The following is a 16,372-nucleotide window of genomic DNA, read 5'->3' on the forward strand; positions in this document are numbered from 1 at the left end:
CTACAGTAATATGCACTCACTTTTTTTTTCTTTTTCTCTCTCTATATTTTGCTCCTTATTCTTTTATACATATAAGGGGGAAAAAGGAGCGAGGTCTTTTTATCCAACTAGTAGTAAATTGAGTGTAACAACATCATTGTAAAATGCTGTGTTTTTATAAAGTCCTGAATATGGTGCATCTTTTGTGTTTTGTTTCTTATTGTTTGCTCTACACAAAAGGATAATTCATTAGGCCAATTCTCCAAATAATCTCAAAGTGACATGAATTCCGCTGCAGAGTGAATGTCTGTAGTAAGTAATCCATGGAAAACAGACAGGCGTCTCTTGTCATTTTGGAACTTTAATCCACTGCCTGGAGCATGAAAATGCTCAGGATAATAAGTGTGGGAATGACCAAAATCAACATTATTTTTGGATTTTATTTTCTTTACAATGCCACTGATCAGCAGAATTGCCACATCTGGCAGCTACAATGCCCTCTAATTAATTAAACTCAGGAGAAGAAATATTTGTTAAAAGGGGATGGGGAAAAATCACTTTTTTTCCCCTTTGGCAAATTTTAAGCAAAGAAAGCAGTGTTTCGGGATAGTTTACAATAGTAGTAAGCCCTTTTTAGTTTAAGCAATTACACTTTTACTTAGAATAAGAAAACACCTGTAGCTTTTCAAATATGTATTTCTGTTTGAAGCTCAGAATCGAGTAACCCTTATATTCCAGAGACTGGATTTGTACTTGCATGTAGGTGTAAAAAAACTTACATTGTATTCTGTTGGGGCCAGATGCTTTTCCACTGTCTTCAGTGGCACTATTTCTAGGATTAGTTTTTGACCCATGTGAGTTGGAAAGACATAATTTGGCTTTTCTCCTCTACTGTCCAAAAATATCTGTCAAACTTCTTATTCTGCAAAAGTTTAAAATAAAATAGGTGGAAATAATAGATGGCTTGGACAACAGGCTTGTTTAGGTGGAGGTTACTTCCTATGTTTACATGAATGTTTGGTGATTGTGTATGGCTGGGAAACTGGTAGTCATTCAAGCCCTGAAAAAGGAGAGAGAGTGTGGGTGGAGAAGCATGGGGGAAGGGAGGTTTGTGTTTGTATTTAGAGATTTTCTTAACACTTATCAGACACTAGGCTATTCCTGGAGTCATCCTTCATAAGAAAAAAAAATCCTTCATTAATTAGTTTCACTCAATTTTTAAAAAAAAAATATAAAATAATACCAGAGCATTTGATGTTCGAGCAATTGAAAGATTGTGAACATCTTAAACTTATAAAAATACTTTTGAGAATCCCCAGTATAATTGATAAGCCTGGATGGACTCATACATGTCTTGAACTGAATGTTGAAGTGAGCTTTACTAGGAATTTCTTTTGCTGGGTTGGAAGTGGCGGCGGGGGGGGGGGGGGGGGAGCAAAAGAGGGGGAGGGGGAGGAACTTTCCCTAACAAGGCTCTAAAAGCTTCAGTGGTAAAGTTATGCTGCTGGAAGACTCCCTTACTTGTTCAACTGAGAGCAAGTCATTCAGGATTACGCGATGGGCAGGAGATGTTATTCATGTGGGTGGCAAAGCAATATTCAGGGCTTAATATTTGCAGAGGGTGTTTTTAATCAAAAGAGCAAAATCAAATCAAATCAAATCCCTGACTGGCTATAAACCAGCTTGTGCCTTTGGAGGTGAATTTATAGCCCCGTGCCTTTCACGAGCTTGCAGGAGGTTTTTCTCCCCTCCTCTAATCTCTGCCTAGATGTGTTTTGCATGTGTTGTGTGACAGCAGGGGAAGGGGAGTGGGTTGTGCTTTTCTGTTCTCCCATTGTCAGCTAGCGTAAGAGAGTGTCGGGGAAAACCTGTCTGCGGGATCCTGTGTCATCTCTGGCTACATGTGTACAGGAAAAGTCAGAGCTGCTCGCTGTGCCTCTCTGTTTCCCTTTCAGTCTTGCTCGCTCGGAAGCAGGGTTAGCTTGGGGCAGTGGCTAGCAGACGAGCGGAGATAAAAGACACAGCTCCTTCACCGCCGGCCGCTGCTGCAGCCCTTGTTATTTTTTCTCTTTCCACCCAACAGTTGTGCCTCATTATTCACTTGCCTGGCTCAATTTGGGTGCTGTGTGTGCTGGAAGGGGCTTGAAGTTTTCCTTGCTCCACCGACTGGCGCAGAAGGAGAGATGTTCCCTAGCGTGACCATGAGGTCTTGATTGTTCGGCGCTTATGAATGAAACTGACCTAAATCACCTGTTACCTCCAGTTTCTAGATTGTTGGAAGTTCTGCGGCTGTATCCTACAGGACTGAGGGCACCGAGGCTTGAGTGCACAAGGACCCTACACTATCGTCTGCAGCATGAGCTGGCTGAATGGGGTTGCATTGCTTTTCTTGGGAGTATTACTAGCAGAAAGAGTGAACTGCCAGCATGTGAAGAATAACGTGCCCAGACTCAGATTAACCTATAAAGGTAAGTCAGTTGTCTTTAATTCCCTCTCTTTGCTTAGGATCTGTCCCTATTTTTTTCCTGCCTTTTTTGTATAATTAGAAAAATGGAGACTTGTGAGAGAGAATACTTGACACAGTTTACAAACGGTTTTCTATTTAGTGCCACTCCGTTTAAATGCAGACAAAGAGGAATTAGTTACATCTACAGACAAAGATTCTAGAGTATGCTGCTTTTTTGTAAGAATAAGGTGTTTAAAAATTATTAGACAGCTTTGACCACACGATTAATCTTTGTGCTGCTTTGGATATGTTGTACAGTGAAAATAGCATACATATCTAGTTCAAACATGAAGGAATAGAAGGGGGGGGTTATGCATGAAATGGTTAAATCTCAGTCATGAATATTCAGTTTGTACAAATCTGACAGTCGGATGCCTCACATAGGCGGTAGATGGTGGGTTTGCCAAGAAACTATAAACTGAGAAGAAGAGATCAGCTCCATAAAAGGAATAATGTACTAGAAATATTGTATGAGGGTCTTAAACAAAAATGCATTGTTTTTCTTAAATGGAACTGTAGCTTATATTTTGACTATATTTCAGTAATCCCTATGGAGAAAGTGTTACTAAGGGAAGATAACTGTGAGATTACACTTACCTTTGGAAACTGCATAGCATAAAACACAAAGCCATTTTCAGTAATATCAGTTAAGTAAAACTATTGCTATCATTAAAAGTCAGAACTCTGAAGAACTAGGCATACCTTCTCCCTTATCATTGCTAGCCCTATAATGAAAGACTTTATTTTTATTTATATATATTTTGTAGGGAGAAACATAAAAGCTAGGCAATGTACAAATGGAATTGAATATTAAACTATAAGAGCTAGTTGTTACTATAATAATAATAATAAATTACTGCTACTACTACTACTATGAGGTTTCCACCTCTAAAATGTCACTTCTTATAATCCCAGATTATTTACCGCAGAGAGATGGGGGTGGAGGTGAAGTAGCTTCAGTTCAAAATGCACATTATCTACAGTGGGGTTAAAAAGTGAATGTGTGGTTTTGGTCACAGAAGTGAATCTGTGTCTGCTATACAGTATAGCCCATGAATTCCATGCCAGGAGAAGTATGTTCTTTTCTTTTGCATAACTGGGAGAATCTGTCTTTCTGGTAACACAAGTGTGAAATAAAAAGCACTTAAGTGATTCCAGACAGTCAATGTTTCCATGCTTTAAATCAGAAAATTAAACACCAATAAAACTTGGATGTGTTCTGACTTAACTGTGAAATAAATGAATGTGTATATTTTAACAAAAGAACATACCTTTTATATATATATATATATATATAAGCTTAATTAAGTGTTGCTTAAAAATGCTTAATTAAAGTGTTATTTTTCACCCTATTAAAGTTTCTTGAGGGCTCAATTCTCCTACTCCATACTGAATCTTCTCACTGAACTCAATGGGACTAACTATGTAATGAAGCACTACATTGGTTTGAGGAAGGGTGACAGAATCTGGTCCCTGGTTTGTATCCATTGTGTGTGTGTGTGTGGTGTCTTTCTTTAAATCCAACCTATAACCAATATTGTAACCCTTGATTTGTTTTCCTCACTGGTTGTTTAACTACTTCTGCTGGGAACCAGAATCTAATTATCACAATTTTTATTCAATAAACATCAGAATCAAGGGTAAAGTTTTTCACAATGGTGCCTGAAAGTTGATAGACTCCTCAGTGCTGTTTGTGTAATTAACAGAACAAGCTGTAAAACTGAAATGACTGCCAGACAATGAGTACTCCTAGCTCCAGTCCTACAGAGCACTCAAGGCCATGTGCAACTTTAAGCACCTGAGAAATAAGAGTTCTATCTTGTTAGCTCAGACACCAAAACAGTTACCCACATAACAGAAGAGAGCCATATTACTCTTTAGTGCAACAAAACAGCAGAAAGTAGCACTTTAAAGACTAACAAAATGATTTATTCAGTGACGAACTTTTGTCTGACAAAGTAGGTCTGTCCCATGAAAGCTCATCACTGAATAAATCATTTTGTTAGTCTTTAAAGTTACCCATGTATTTAACTTTAAATGTGTGAATAGTCCCGTTGACTGCATGGGTCTACTCCTATGCTTACATGCAGAACTCTTAAACATGTTCTTCTGGATCAAGGCCAAAGCATTCAGCATCTTGCAGTAGAGACCCACACATTTCTACTTGTTATAAAATGGACAAAAGTAAGCCTTATTAGCTGGTGTGTTTCAGGTGGTTAATAATCCTTATGATAAAGTGCGATGTGGATGATCAGGAACAGTGCTTTGTGAATATGCTGCTTTCAGAGCTGTACACTGAAAATGTACTCTGTGGGCAATGAGTGAACATATTACATACCAATGTAGACCTCATGTGAAGATACCATAGGCCATTTTCTTACCAATGGGACTAATGGGTATTAAAACTAATAATAATTATGAAAAAATAACACACTTATCCAGTTACTTTGCAGTTCTATTTCTGCAAAGCAAGCCTCGGTGTTTAGTAAAATAAACTGAAATGAATGAGGACCTGCAGGATAAAAACAAATGTCAAACATTTTTTTTTCTTGTGCTTTTGAATGTACATTTTGTTTTTTGCCTGATAATATGCCTTTCTGTCAACTGTCATAGCATTTTTTTCTAAAGAATAAGAGGGATTTATTTTTAGCTTTTTTTTTTCTGACTAATTAGATGTCAGATGTAGTTAAAACATGCAGTCATTTGCCTTAAAAATTTCCAGAATGATTCATGAAGGGTTAAATCCCTGCCAACCTTAATTTCCTATGGTCACTTGTTTTCAAAGGTCCACTATTAGCTTTGTCATTTCTCAAGTTGCCAGATAGACATTTCAGTGAACTTTATTCTTACTTTCACTTGACTTCCCATCACTCAGTCTCACAGTAGCCTAGAAGTATTATATTGGGCAAGTTTTGAGGAGGATAAGGGAGGGAGTCCATATAATAAACTGAGGGACCACAAAGATGCTTTCAGGTTCATTGCAGAAGTCACAAGTTAAAAAATGGGGTCTCTTGATTTTGTACTAGTCATATTTAGACATCTCACTGAGGAAAGCAGATATGGCGGGACCAGGGATAACATCCTGATCCTACTGAAGTCAGAACTTGTAAAACTCACATTGATTTCAGTAGAAATAAGAACTTCACTGCATATATCTCAAACATGTAAATTTCACACAAGTCTATGAACTGAAAAGTCTGTTCCAGACATTATTTCTTTCCAATTTTAATATGAATAAGTTCAAGTTCTTGATTCAGAGTTCACTGAACTCAGTGAGAGTCTTATCGCTGACTTCTGTGGTCTTTCAAACATGTCACAAATAAGTTAAAATTGGTTTAAAACTACTGCAGGTTAAACTGATCCCCAACACCTCAACTCTCTTCTTTAGGTTTTAAAGGCTGCATCTGGTGAAATAATGAAATGTAAGCTCCAAGATGCAAATAAAGCCTTTTAATAAAACAATGGTTAAACAGTGAGGGCATAACATGTTCTTTAAAGTTTCTTTTTATCCTAATGGTTTGTGTTTCAGTGAGCTCTACTGTGGGCTGTAATGAGCTGTATTATTAGGTAGTAGGTTCACTGAGAAAGCATCTATTGTATATGGAGTTCTCTGTATGATGGTGATCAAGTTGTGAGTGCAAAGTTAAAACAATAAATAGTCTTAGTTCTATATGGATTTTTCTTTTGTTTCCTTTCAGCTGCTTCATCTTTCTCCTTCTCTTATGCAGCGAACAACCTCATAAACCAATGCTAGCTATAGATACAATAAATTTCGGGTTTTAGTTTTAACAAAAAGAACTCCTGTTAAAATACTGCCTTTCACAGATCTCTTCCCAAGGCAACTCTGATATTCCTCATAGACCAATCTTGTGAACTCAGTTTCTCATACCCATCTGTCTCATCCCATTTGTTAGTAGAAAATTACTAAATTCTCTAAGTATGTTTGATAAAAGTACATGTGTTTCTTTTGTGTTACAATTGCTCAGTTGGACACGTTATTTATGAATAAGTAATTGGAAAAAGTTTACATATCAGTTGTACTACTCTCTCTGGTTTCGATTGAAACCAGAGTAAAACAGATATTTTGCCTACAATTGGAATGAAAATAAGAGCTGCCTCCCCCAGACTTTTGTGTATGATCAGCATACCAAAGGTCCCAGAATTCAATCCATTCTTTTGCAGAGCAGTAGCTCTGAATTACCTGGGTACATCTGACTCTTAAATGTGACACTTCAATGGTAAGGTAGCCTATTAACTTGACTTATCTGCATTTGATAACCTTCAGGTGTGTTTTCTACCTAATTTTATAGCCAGCTACATGCTCCCAGTTTGTCTCAAAAATTAAGAGACTCATTTAAAGGGTCTTATTTCATTACATCGTATGTTTCTTCCTCTCTGAAAGCCTCTGTTTTTACACCCAGGCTGGTGTTTTGTCCACAAAATCCATGCATCATCCACATTCCCAAGGCAGTATGTCAACAGTAAATCAAGAGCATGCGGCACCTTTTTTGATAGAATTCTGCCACTCCCCCAAGAGGCAGAATGCCCCTACCGACAGAGGTCTGTCAACAGAAAGCCAGTCTGGCCCTTCTGTTGATAGACCAGGCTTCTGGGACACTGGGAATCCCTGTCTGCTGTGCTTCCTGTTGACCATTTTGTCGCGACAGTGGCTGGACAGTCCAGCCACTCGCTGTCAATAGAGCAGATCACCCTTTTGATCTGCTTTGCAGTCTGGCCGCAATCTGTGGACAGAAGTTTTGTCGGAAAATATCTTCCAACAGTAACTTCTGTCAACAGATTGCTGTAGTGTAGACATAGCCTAATGGTGTAAAATAGAAGGGAACTGAGAACCTAGAAAGATGAGCAAGGAGGTGGCGGGGGCACTCTTTAAGGCCATAAGCAAAGGTTTATAAGACTCTCCAGCCCCTGTTCTCTGTAACTCACAGCTCAAGCTCCTTTTAACACAGGAGTAGGGAGTGCAGGACATAAGTGAAGCCACAAGATTTTCAGACAGCCTTGGTCCTGATCTTGGAGTATATTAGAGTGCCTTAGGTGCACATTAGCTTCCCTGGCCATGATCCCTGAGAAGGCCAGCTACCAGATGAGAACTGTTGGGACAGAGGCCAACTTGGGCACAAGCTTGCTACTCACAGCATTCACTCTGCAATGGACAGAGGGGAAGTTGGTGAAGAGTCTGGTTTAAAGTGTTTTACACCAGCTGAGATTTTTGTCTGTGTAGAGGAATTCTCAGATGGCTGGCTGAGACACAAGATGCAAAGAGAAGTGGGCTTTACACTTTTATTTAATCTTCTCATTTTCCCATTAAATGCAAGTAGAGCAGGTGTGATTTCTGGAGTACAAAACTCTCTCACTTTCTTAGAGACAACTATTTCCAAGTAACTGGGCATGCTATGTGGGGTTTCTAATGTGCCTACATTGTTCATAAAAGATGTTGGGTTGATAGCAGTGGGAACTGTGCTCTTCTCTTTTTCTATGGAGCAGCTTACCCTTGCTGCTTGTTACATTATATTTAAAGATCTAATCCAGCAAGGAACTTAATCAAATTAATTTTCCCACTAGATTCAGTGGGACTACTCACCTCCTTCTTAAAATCTAGCATGAGTTTTAAATGCTTTGTTGAATAGGGACTTAGATGTATGTCTGAGTGCTTGGGACAAGCTTATGTATATGCTGGTACCACAAAAAAAACTGACAAGCAAAGTTTAAAATAGGGAACCCAGTGTGTGTGCAGGTTATTCCAGGGTTAATGATCTATTAGCACGTACCCATTATTACATGGAACATACAGAACATGTACACATGGAATTATATTAGAGAGGAAATTACAAAATTACTCCCATTTTTGACATTCCAAGACAAGTGAGCGTGTTTGTGTTTCATGTAGCATATTGCCCTGCTCTCTATTCTCTGCACTTTGGTTTAACTGCATCCTTAAAATGATCATCGATGATTCAGCTTCTAACTTCTGCAGTATTCTTTCCATTTGTCTTTTCTGGGTTGCAGGCTCATTGTTCTCATATTCATTCCTGAAATATTGTAATGGAAGCAATAATCACTGAAAGATGTGCTGGTGTTTTGAATAGCTGTCATATCAGCCAGAGCCTGACTTGACCTCTATGCAAGTGGAACCAAAATATGATCTCTACCTGAGGTGGTGCCTGAGAGAGGGAGATGAAACAAAATCCTTATAAGTGGTATCGAGGACTGTGATGTTTCACTTCAAAGTTAAAAATGGGTAAAATTAACTCCCAGGATCCCACAGGCTTATTTTTAAACTAGTGCATGTAGTGGACAGTGGCAGCTTGAGGTCAGACTTGTAGATGAGGCTCTGTAATTTGCTTTAGTGTGCTTATTAATTAAGGTCACTTGTGGATGCTTCTTTCAGTGCTCTGCTGTGGCTGGTGGGCTATTCAGCAAATTCCTTCTACTGTAGCATGAAAGCCCCCTTCTGGAATGTGTGCATGCATGCTGTGCTGTCTCAAGGGCAGACCCTATACAGCCTTCACAAGAGCTATCTCTTCTTGTACAGCAACAGCTGTGAATGGTGAGCATAGCTGTGGTGATGGTAAACTCCCTAACTCCCTTTTTTTTTTTTTTTTTTTTTCCCCTGGTTTTGCTGAGTAGTGCAGAAATCCATTGCTCCAGTAGAAAAAGCCAGAGAAGAGCTTGTCTCAGCTCAGGCTTACCAACGTGGCAGGGGGCAAAGAGGGCAACTGCCCTGTGGCTCAGCATTTCAGAGGCCCAGAGCTCTAGCTGCTACGGCTGCTACTTTGGCTGTGGTAGTGTCCATAGCTCTAGGCCCCTCCAAAATGCTATGGTTGCTCTGGTGCGTCACTCTGTGTGGCTATGAAGGAGGGTGACCCAGTGTGGTGGTCTGACTGGTGGAAGGGCTGACTGCCACAGACCCCACCCCTTTCACACTAGCACACACACACATCCCTGCCTTTTCTCAGCCCCAGGCCTGTGGTGGCTGTCAGCTCAGCTGTCTCAGCCATTGGCGAGGCAAACATTTTTAAAAATCCAGTAAGTTCCCTTCTCATGATGCTAAAATGATCCTCATTACATCTTTCTCTCATAAACTTTACTGCTCTTTGACCCTCAGCTAGGTGAGCCCCCGGTCAGGATTTGGGCCTCGATAGAATTTTCAAGTCCAGCCATCATTGTCTTGTTGTTCTTATTTATTGTGATTAATGTATGGAACAGTAGCACTCAAGATGTGCTCAGTGTTGCCCAGATGGAAACTCTCAGCCCTTGCCATGAGGGGTTACAACCCTGTAGAGCTTTGTTTACTTGCTTTCAGTTCCAATGGTCTCTGAGGCTTTTGTTGTCACTGGGTTGCCTATGACAAGAGTGGCCTTCACTTTTAACAGCAGTCTTAATATATGACGTAACTTTTTAGGCACAGGAGTTACCGTCTACTCTGCAAGTTTGGCACATGCAAGACATTGTCATTTTCACCTCCTGAAGTATGACATTCTTCTTAGGAAGGCAGTACCAGGTGTGTGTGCTTCTTTACCACACAATTGCATACTTCACATGCATTTCCAGAGGAGCAGACTCTGAGACCATTCACACTTGTCTCAGTCCCCAGTTGGGAAAGCATTCCTACTCATGAAAGCACTAAGTACATGGGCAAACTCCACTGATGGGAATGACGTTTTTGATTAAATGCTTTCCTGAAGTTTTTGATGAAATGCTTTGCTGAAGTTCAAATAATTCTTCTGAAGTCTGAGTTAGTCTGGATTTACATTGCAGTAACTGAAATTACAATTTGGTCCAGAAAATGAAATGCACAGCACCATGAAATTCACCATTTTTCTTAAGTACTTTTTCTGCAGTTCATCTTTCCTGTAGCTCCCTTCACTGTACAAATGAGCTCTTCCAAATCCAATTACACCCACTGGTGGTGACTGGCTGCGGCTGCAGAGCCCTTTTTAATAGCCTCATAGCTTTAAATAGGCTGATTCTAAATCAAGTCTGTTACCCTGTGTCAGTTACCTAAGCTTTATAATTCAAATGGCATATGTTGCTTTTAATTTTTAAACATTTTCTATCACCCAGTTGCACATACGGAGGCTTGCACAAAACTAAGCATATATTTGTGCAAATCTAAGGAGATCTGCAACTCTTGCACCTGATCCTCCTCCCTTCTCTATAGTTGCATGTATTTTACTAAAATCACTCCACACTTACAGTGGTGGAATGAAGGGCACAATTAGACCCTGATTCCAGATTAACTGTGAGTGTTCCAAATGATAAAACCTTTCGGTAATCCTCTCTGAACAGTGGCATTTACATATATGTTCTATGAACCACAATCACCTGCAGGAGTCTCTGAAATGTTTGGGCAAAATTCTTCTGTGTCATCTGTTTTTCATCCCTTGGTGTTTGATGGCCAAATACTAAGCAGTCAAAAGTGTTTTTTTGCGATGCCTCTGATGTTTCAGAATTGTCCTTTTGTTGGGCTGCTCGATTGTCTCCAGCTGAATGCTATAGGTACTGTATATCCAAACTGTCAAATAATGTTCCTGTCCTTTATAAATATTTTTGTGCAAAGTTGGATCTTGAAGAGAACAATCTGAGTGGTGCAGTTCTTTGTTTGGTATCTGCAGTGCAAGCATATCCAAAAGAGAGTCCTCTTTCCCTCTTGTAATGGAGTAAAATCATTTTGGTTCCTATGTGCTGTCCTAGCTTCAATGGAAACTTGTACATGACTGGGGGGGAAAGACTCCAAAAATTTGGTGAGGTTGTTTTTTTTTTTTTTGTTTTTTGTTTTTTGTTTTTTTTTAAATCTACTGCTTCCACTTCAAAGGGAAGGCTCCATACCTCTCAGAGGGCTAAAAAGGGGTGTACCCTGAAAACATTTCAGATCCAGAACAGTCTTGGGAAAAGCGGAGTACCACCACAGAGGCTGTGTCTGTACGACAAGTACTGCAGCACTGCATCTCCAGTGCTGTAGTGCTTTCCTGGAGACACTTCCTAAAGTGATGGAAAGGATTTTTACACTACCATAGTAAACCCAGCCCCTTGAGAAGCTGGCATGTCCTCATCAGCAGTAGGACACTGTTGCCATCACTGTAGCTGTGCAGTTTGTGCCAGTCCAAGCTGTCAATATTGCTATTATAGCACCTACCCCGGGTCTTTGTATTCTGGCCATAACGCTGCACTCCTGGCTGAAATTTGGTATAGAGGACTTGCTGTCAGGACTAAAGAAAATCATCCAATTGGGTTTTTTTTTTTTTTTTTTTCTTTGAGGAGGTCCATTATGAAGCTAATCCATATGTGTATTATGTATTTAAACCATTTGTCATTACCTGCAGCTTAGATCAAGTAAAAACTAAACTGGTTGTAAATCTCTAATGTATTTCAGCTTGTTGATTTACATATTTAAATAACTCAGTCTCTGATAGACCAGGGACTAAATCTTCCACCTTTGGTACCCCAGCTATCACCCACCTGCTCAACACTACTTTTTCTTCTGCATTTGGGCCTCAGTTTTGTCATGTGTAAAACGGTGACTAGTGGTGTGTACAGCTAAAATCTTGTCACACTTATTCACACCTGTGCCATGTTTGTTACTGGTATTGTATTTTATGACTGCTAAAATTACACTGATATTTACAGGCTCGGGGCCTTAATATATTTCTCTTTAAGGCTAATAGCAATAGATACCAAGAAAGTCACAACTGGGATTCTGTGGATCACTTTTTCCTCATACTTTGCCTCTACACTAAGCAAAGAAGCTCCTCTTTCTTAAACAAGAGATTTTTGTGATCTTTCAAAATAGAAGTTCCAGTTCACACCTTCCACATGTCCACAGTGCAGCCATATGACATGTTGTGAATTAACTCAGGAAATGAGTTGTATTTGCCTTTATTTATACTTGAATTGATAGACAAGGACCAAATTGTAAACTCTTTACACAGAATGGAGAACTGGAATTATCCTAGTTTTTCCTTCATGGGACTACTCCTATAAGTAAATGCTCACTAATGCTAGTAAGGGACTTCAGTCTATCCCGGGATAATTTGTATTTAACTTGTACCTGATCTTGGATCCACTGTTGTCTTACAAATTCTCATTCTGGAGCTCACAATTATCTTCAGTATTGCAGTAAGAGTCTGATCCAAAGGGCATTGAACTCCATGGGAGCAGCCATATTTTTGGTTATCTGGACATGAGCACATCTTTTATTCTGACAGGGATTGGCCAAGACACTGAGCTTATCCTCCTACTCATTTAGAAAAGCTGCATATGTTCAGCTTGGCATGTGAACAGCCATCAGAAATAGAGGGGGTAGATCTACCTTCATTTTCTACTTGCTTTGGTGATGAATTGCTGCATTCCAAACCTTTCTGGAAATTAGCCCCTGAACATATGAACTCAGAAGAATTAAAACTTTCATACCTTTCAACAGTTCTGCAGATCCATATTTTTACAGGTGCAGATATCCACTATGATGATGATCACTTGTCATCAGCAAGCCTTAAAATGCAATCAGAGTTGTTGTCACTTTTAAATTTACCCCTTATGAGAGAGGTGAGAACTACTCTTTCAAGTATTTCCAAAACTAAATAAAGACAAAAAAAAATCCCAATATATGCACGAGAGCCTAAACTAGTATAGATTAGTGTAGTTGCATGAAAGTTACACTCAGGGCTTGTCTATACTTGCACCCAACTTCAAAGGGGGCATATTAAATGCGGGTGATGGAAGATTACTAATACAGAGATGCAGTGAATATGCAGCACTTCATTAGGCTAATTCTGACCATGGCAACTTCATAGAACAATAAAGCTGGAAGAGACCTAAAAAGCCATCAAGTCCAGCTCCCTGCCCTAGGCAGGACCGAACCCATCAGATCAGCCCAGCCAGGGCTTTGTCGAGTCGAGACTTAAACGCCTCCAGGGGTAGAGACTCCACTACTTCCCTGGGTAGACCATTCCAATGCTTCACCACCTTCCTAGTGAAAAAGTTTTTCCTAATGTTCAAATTGGACCTTCCCAACCACAACTGGAGACCATTGTTCTGTGTTCTGCCATCCGTGACCACTGTGAACAGCCTGTCTCCAGCCTCTTTGTAACCTCCCTTCAGTAAGTTGAAGGCTGTTATCAAGTTCCCCCTCAGTCTTCTTTTCTGCAGACTAAACAGTCCTAATTCCCTCAACCTTTCTTCATAAGTCATATATGCTCCAGCCACATAATTATTTTGGTTGCCCTTCGCTGGACTCTCTCCAGTGTGTCCACATCCTTCCTATAATTGGGGGCCCAGAACTGGACACACTACTTCAGATGCGGCCTCACCAAAGCCAAATAAGGAGGAACAATCACTTATATGGATCTACTGGCAATGCTTCTCTTGATGCAGCCTAATATGCCATTCGCCTTCTTGGCTACAATGGCACACTGTTGACTCACATCCAGCTTCTTGTCCACTATAACTCCCAGGTCCTTTTCTGCAGAACGATTGCTGAACCAGTCAGACCCCAGCCTGTAACAATGCTTGGGATTCTTCCGGCCCAAGTGCAGGACTATGCACTTGTCCTTATTGAACCTCATCAGGTTTCTTGCAGTCCAGTCTTCCAATTTATTTAAGTCACTCTGGACCCTATCCCTACCTTTCCTCCTAGCTTAGTGTCATCTGCAAACTTGCTGAGGGTGCAATACAGCCCCTCATCCAGGTCATTGATAAATATGCTGAACAGAACAGGACCCAGAACCAAACCTTGGGGCACTCCACTAGAAACTGACCGCCATCCCGACATGGAGCTGTTGATCACTACCCACTGGGCCTGACCTTCTAGACAGCTTTCTATCCATCTTCCCATCCATTTATCCAATCCACATACCTTTAACTTATAGACAAGAATATTGTGGGACACCATATCAAAAGCTTTACTACAGTAAAGATAAATCACATCCATTTTTTTTCCTCTCCTAAGCACAGAGCCAGTTATTTCATCATAGAAACTAATCAGGTTGGTCAGGCATGACTTGCCCTTCATGAATCCATGCTGACTATTCCTGATCACTTTCTCCTCCTCCAAGTGCCTCAAAATGAAATGACTTCCTTGAGGAGCCCCTCCATGATTTTTCCAGGGACTGATGTAAGACTGACTGGCCTATAGTTCCCTGGATCATTCTTCTTCCCTTTTTTAAAGATGGGCACTACATTTGCCTTTTTCCAATCATCTGGGATCTCTCCTGATCTCCATGACTTTTCAAAGATAATGGCCAAGGGCTCATCAACAACATACGCCAACTCTCTCAGAACCTTCGGATGAATTAGGTCTGGGCCTGTGGATTTATGTACATTTAGCTTTTTTAGATAGCTCCTAACCCATTTTTTTCCCCACCAAAGGCTGTCCACCTTCATCCCCAGTGCATCACTTGTTGCATTAGTCTGGGAGCCATCCTTGCCCATGAAGACAGAGGCAAAGAAAGCATTAAGTACCTCAGATTTCCCTACATCATCTGTCACTGGGTTATCTCCCTCATCCAGTAGGGGCCCCACACCCTTTCTGATTACCTTCTTCTTGCTAACATGACTGTAGAAAATTTTCTTGTTATCCTTCACATTCCTTGCGAGTCGCAATTCCAGTTGCTCTTTCACTTTCCTGATAACTGCCCTACATTCTCGAGCTATACATTTTATATCCCTCCCTAGACATCTGTCCAAGTTTCCACTTTTTGTAAGCTCCCTTTTTGTGCCTAAGTTTTCCAAGGATTTCCCCGGTAAGCCAGTCTGGCCTTTTACCATATTTACTTCTCTTGCTGTGCATCGGGATGGCTTCTTTCTGTGCCTTCAACGGGGCTTCCTTTCTGTGCCTTCAACGGGGCTTCCTTAAAATACTGTCGGTTTCCTGGACTCCTTTTCCCTTCATGGTAGCATCCTAGGGGATTCTGCCCATCAGGTTCCTGAAGGAGTCAAAGTCTGCTTTTCTGAAGTCCAAGGTGTGTAATTTACTGCTCTCTTTCCTTCCTTTGGTCAGGATCCTGAAGTCTACCATCTCAAGATCACTGCTTCCCAGGTTGTCACCCACCTCTACCTTCCCTTTTAGTTCCTCCCTGTTTGTAAGCAGCAGGTTGAGCTGCACATGACCTCGGGTCGGGTCCTTCAGCACTTGTACCAAGAAGTGATCCCCAACATTCTCCAGAAGCTTCCTGGACTGCTTGTGGACTGCCTTATTGGTCTCCCAACAGATGTCGGGGTAATCAAAGTCCCCCATGATAACGAGAGCCTGCGATCTGGAAATTTCTCTCAGTTGTCCAAAAAAAGCCTCATCATCCTGATCTTGCGGCCTGTAGCAGATACCAACCACCACATCTACAGTGCTGCCTATACCACTAAGCTTGACCCATAGATTCTCAACAGGCTTTTCTCCCTCTAGGTACTGGAGTTCCAAGCAATCATAGTGTTCTCTTACATACAGTGCAACTCCTCCTCCTCCTTTTTCCCTTGCCTGTTCTTCCTGAACAGTTTATAGCCTTTCATGACAGCGCTGAAGTCATGTGAGTCATCCCACCAAGTCCCTGTTATCCCAATCAAGTCATAGTTCTTGGACTGGACCAGGGCTTCTAATTCCTCCTGCTTGTTACCCAGGCTTCTGGCATCTGTGTACAAATGCCTTAGATAACCAGTCAATCTCCCCATCCTCTCTGCTCAAACCAGGGGTCCACTTTTGTTATACATTCTTCTTTGAATTTCTTCTCAGCCTCCAAGTTCTTTTCTCCCCTCAGGTTTTGGTCAGCGTCCCCCGATGAACCTAATTTAAAGCTCTCCTCACTAAGTTTTCAAGTGTCAAGCTTCGAAATGCCAGCATGCATATGACCGCAGGCACCCACATTACTTCAAAGTTCCTTTTAC

At 40.8% G+C, this 16,372-nt stretch overlaps 1 protein-coding gene across 1 annotated transcript in view; it reads left to right on the forward strand.

The window, feature by feature from the left end:
* Positions 1-2,267: 2,267 nt before the first annotated feature.
* Positions 2,268-16,372, forward strand: part of SEMA3A (semaphorin 3A) — a 221,023-nt gene continuing 206,918 nt past the window's right edge. Inside the window, exon 1 of the mRNA XM_074984169.1 lies at positions 2,268-2,447. Within this exon, the coding sequence (XP_074840270.1) occupies positions 2,336-2,447 (112 nt within the window). The 5' untranslated portion in view covers positions 2,268-2,335. The remainder of the gene's footprint in view (positions 2,448-16,372) is intronic.

Source organism: Carettochelys insculpta, chromosome 1 (genome assembly GCF_033958435.1).
Source record: "Carettochelys insculpta isolate YL-2023 chromosome 1, ASM3395843v1, whole genome shotgun sequence".
NCBI classification, from domain to species: Eukaryota; Metazoa; Chordata; order Testudines; family Carettochelyidae; genus Carettochelys; species Carettochelys insculpta.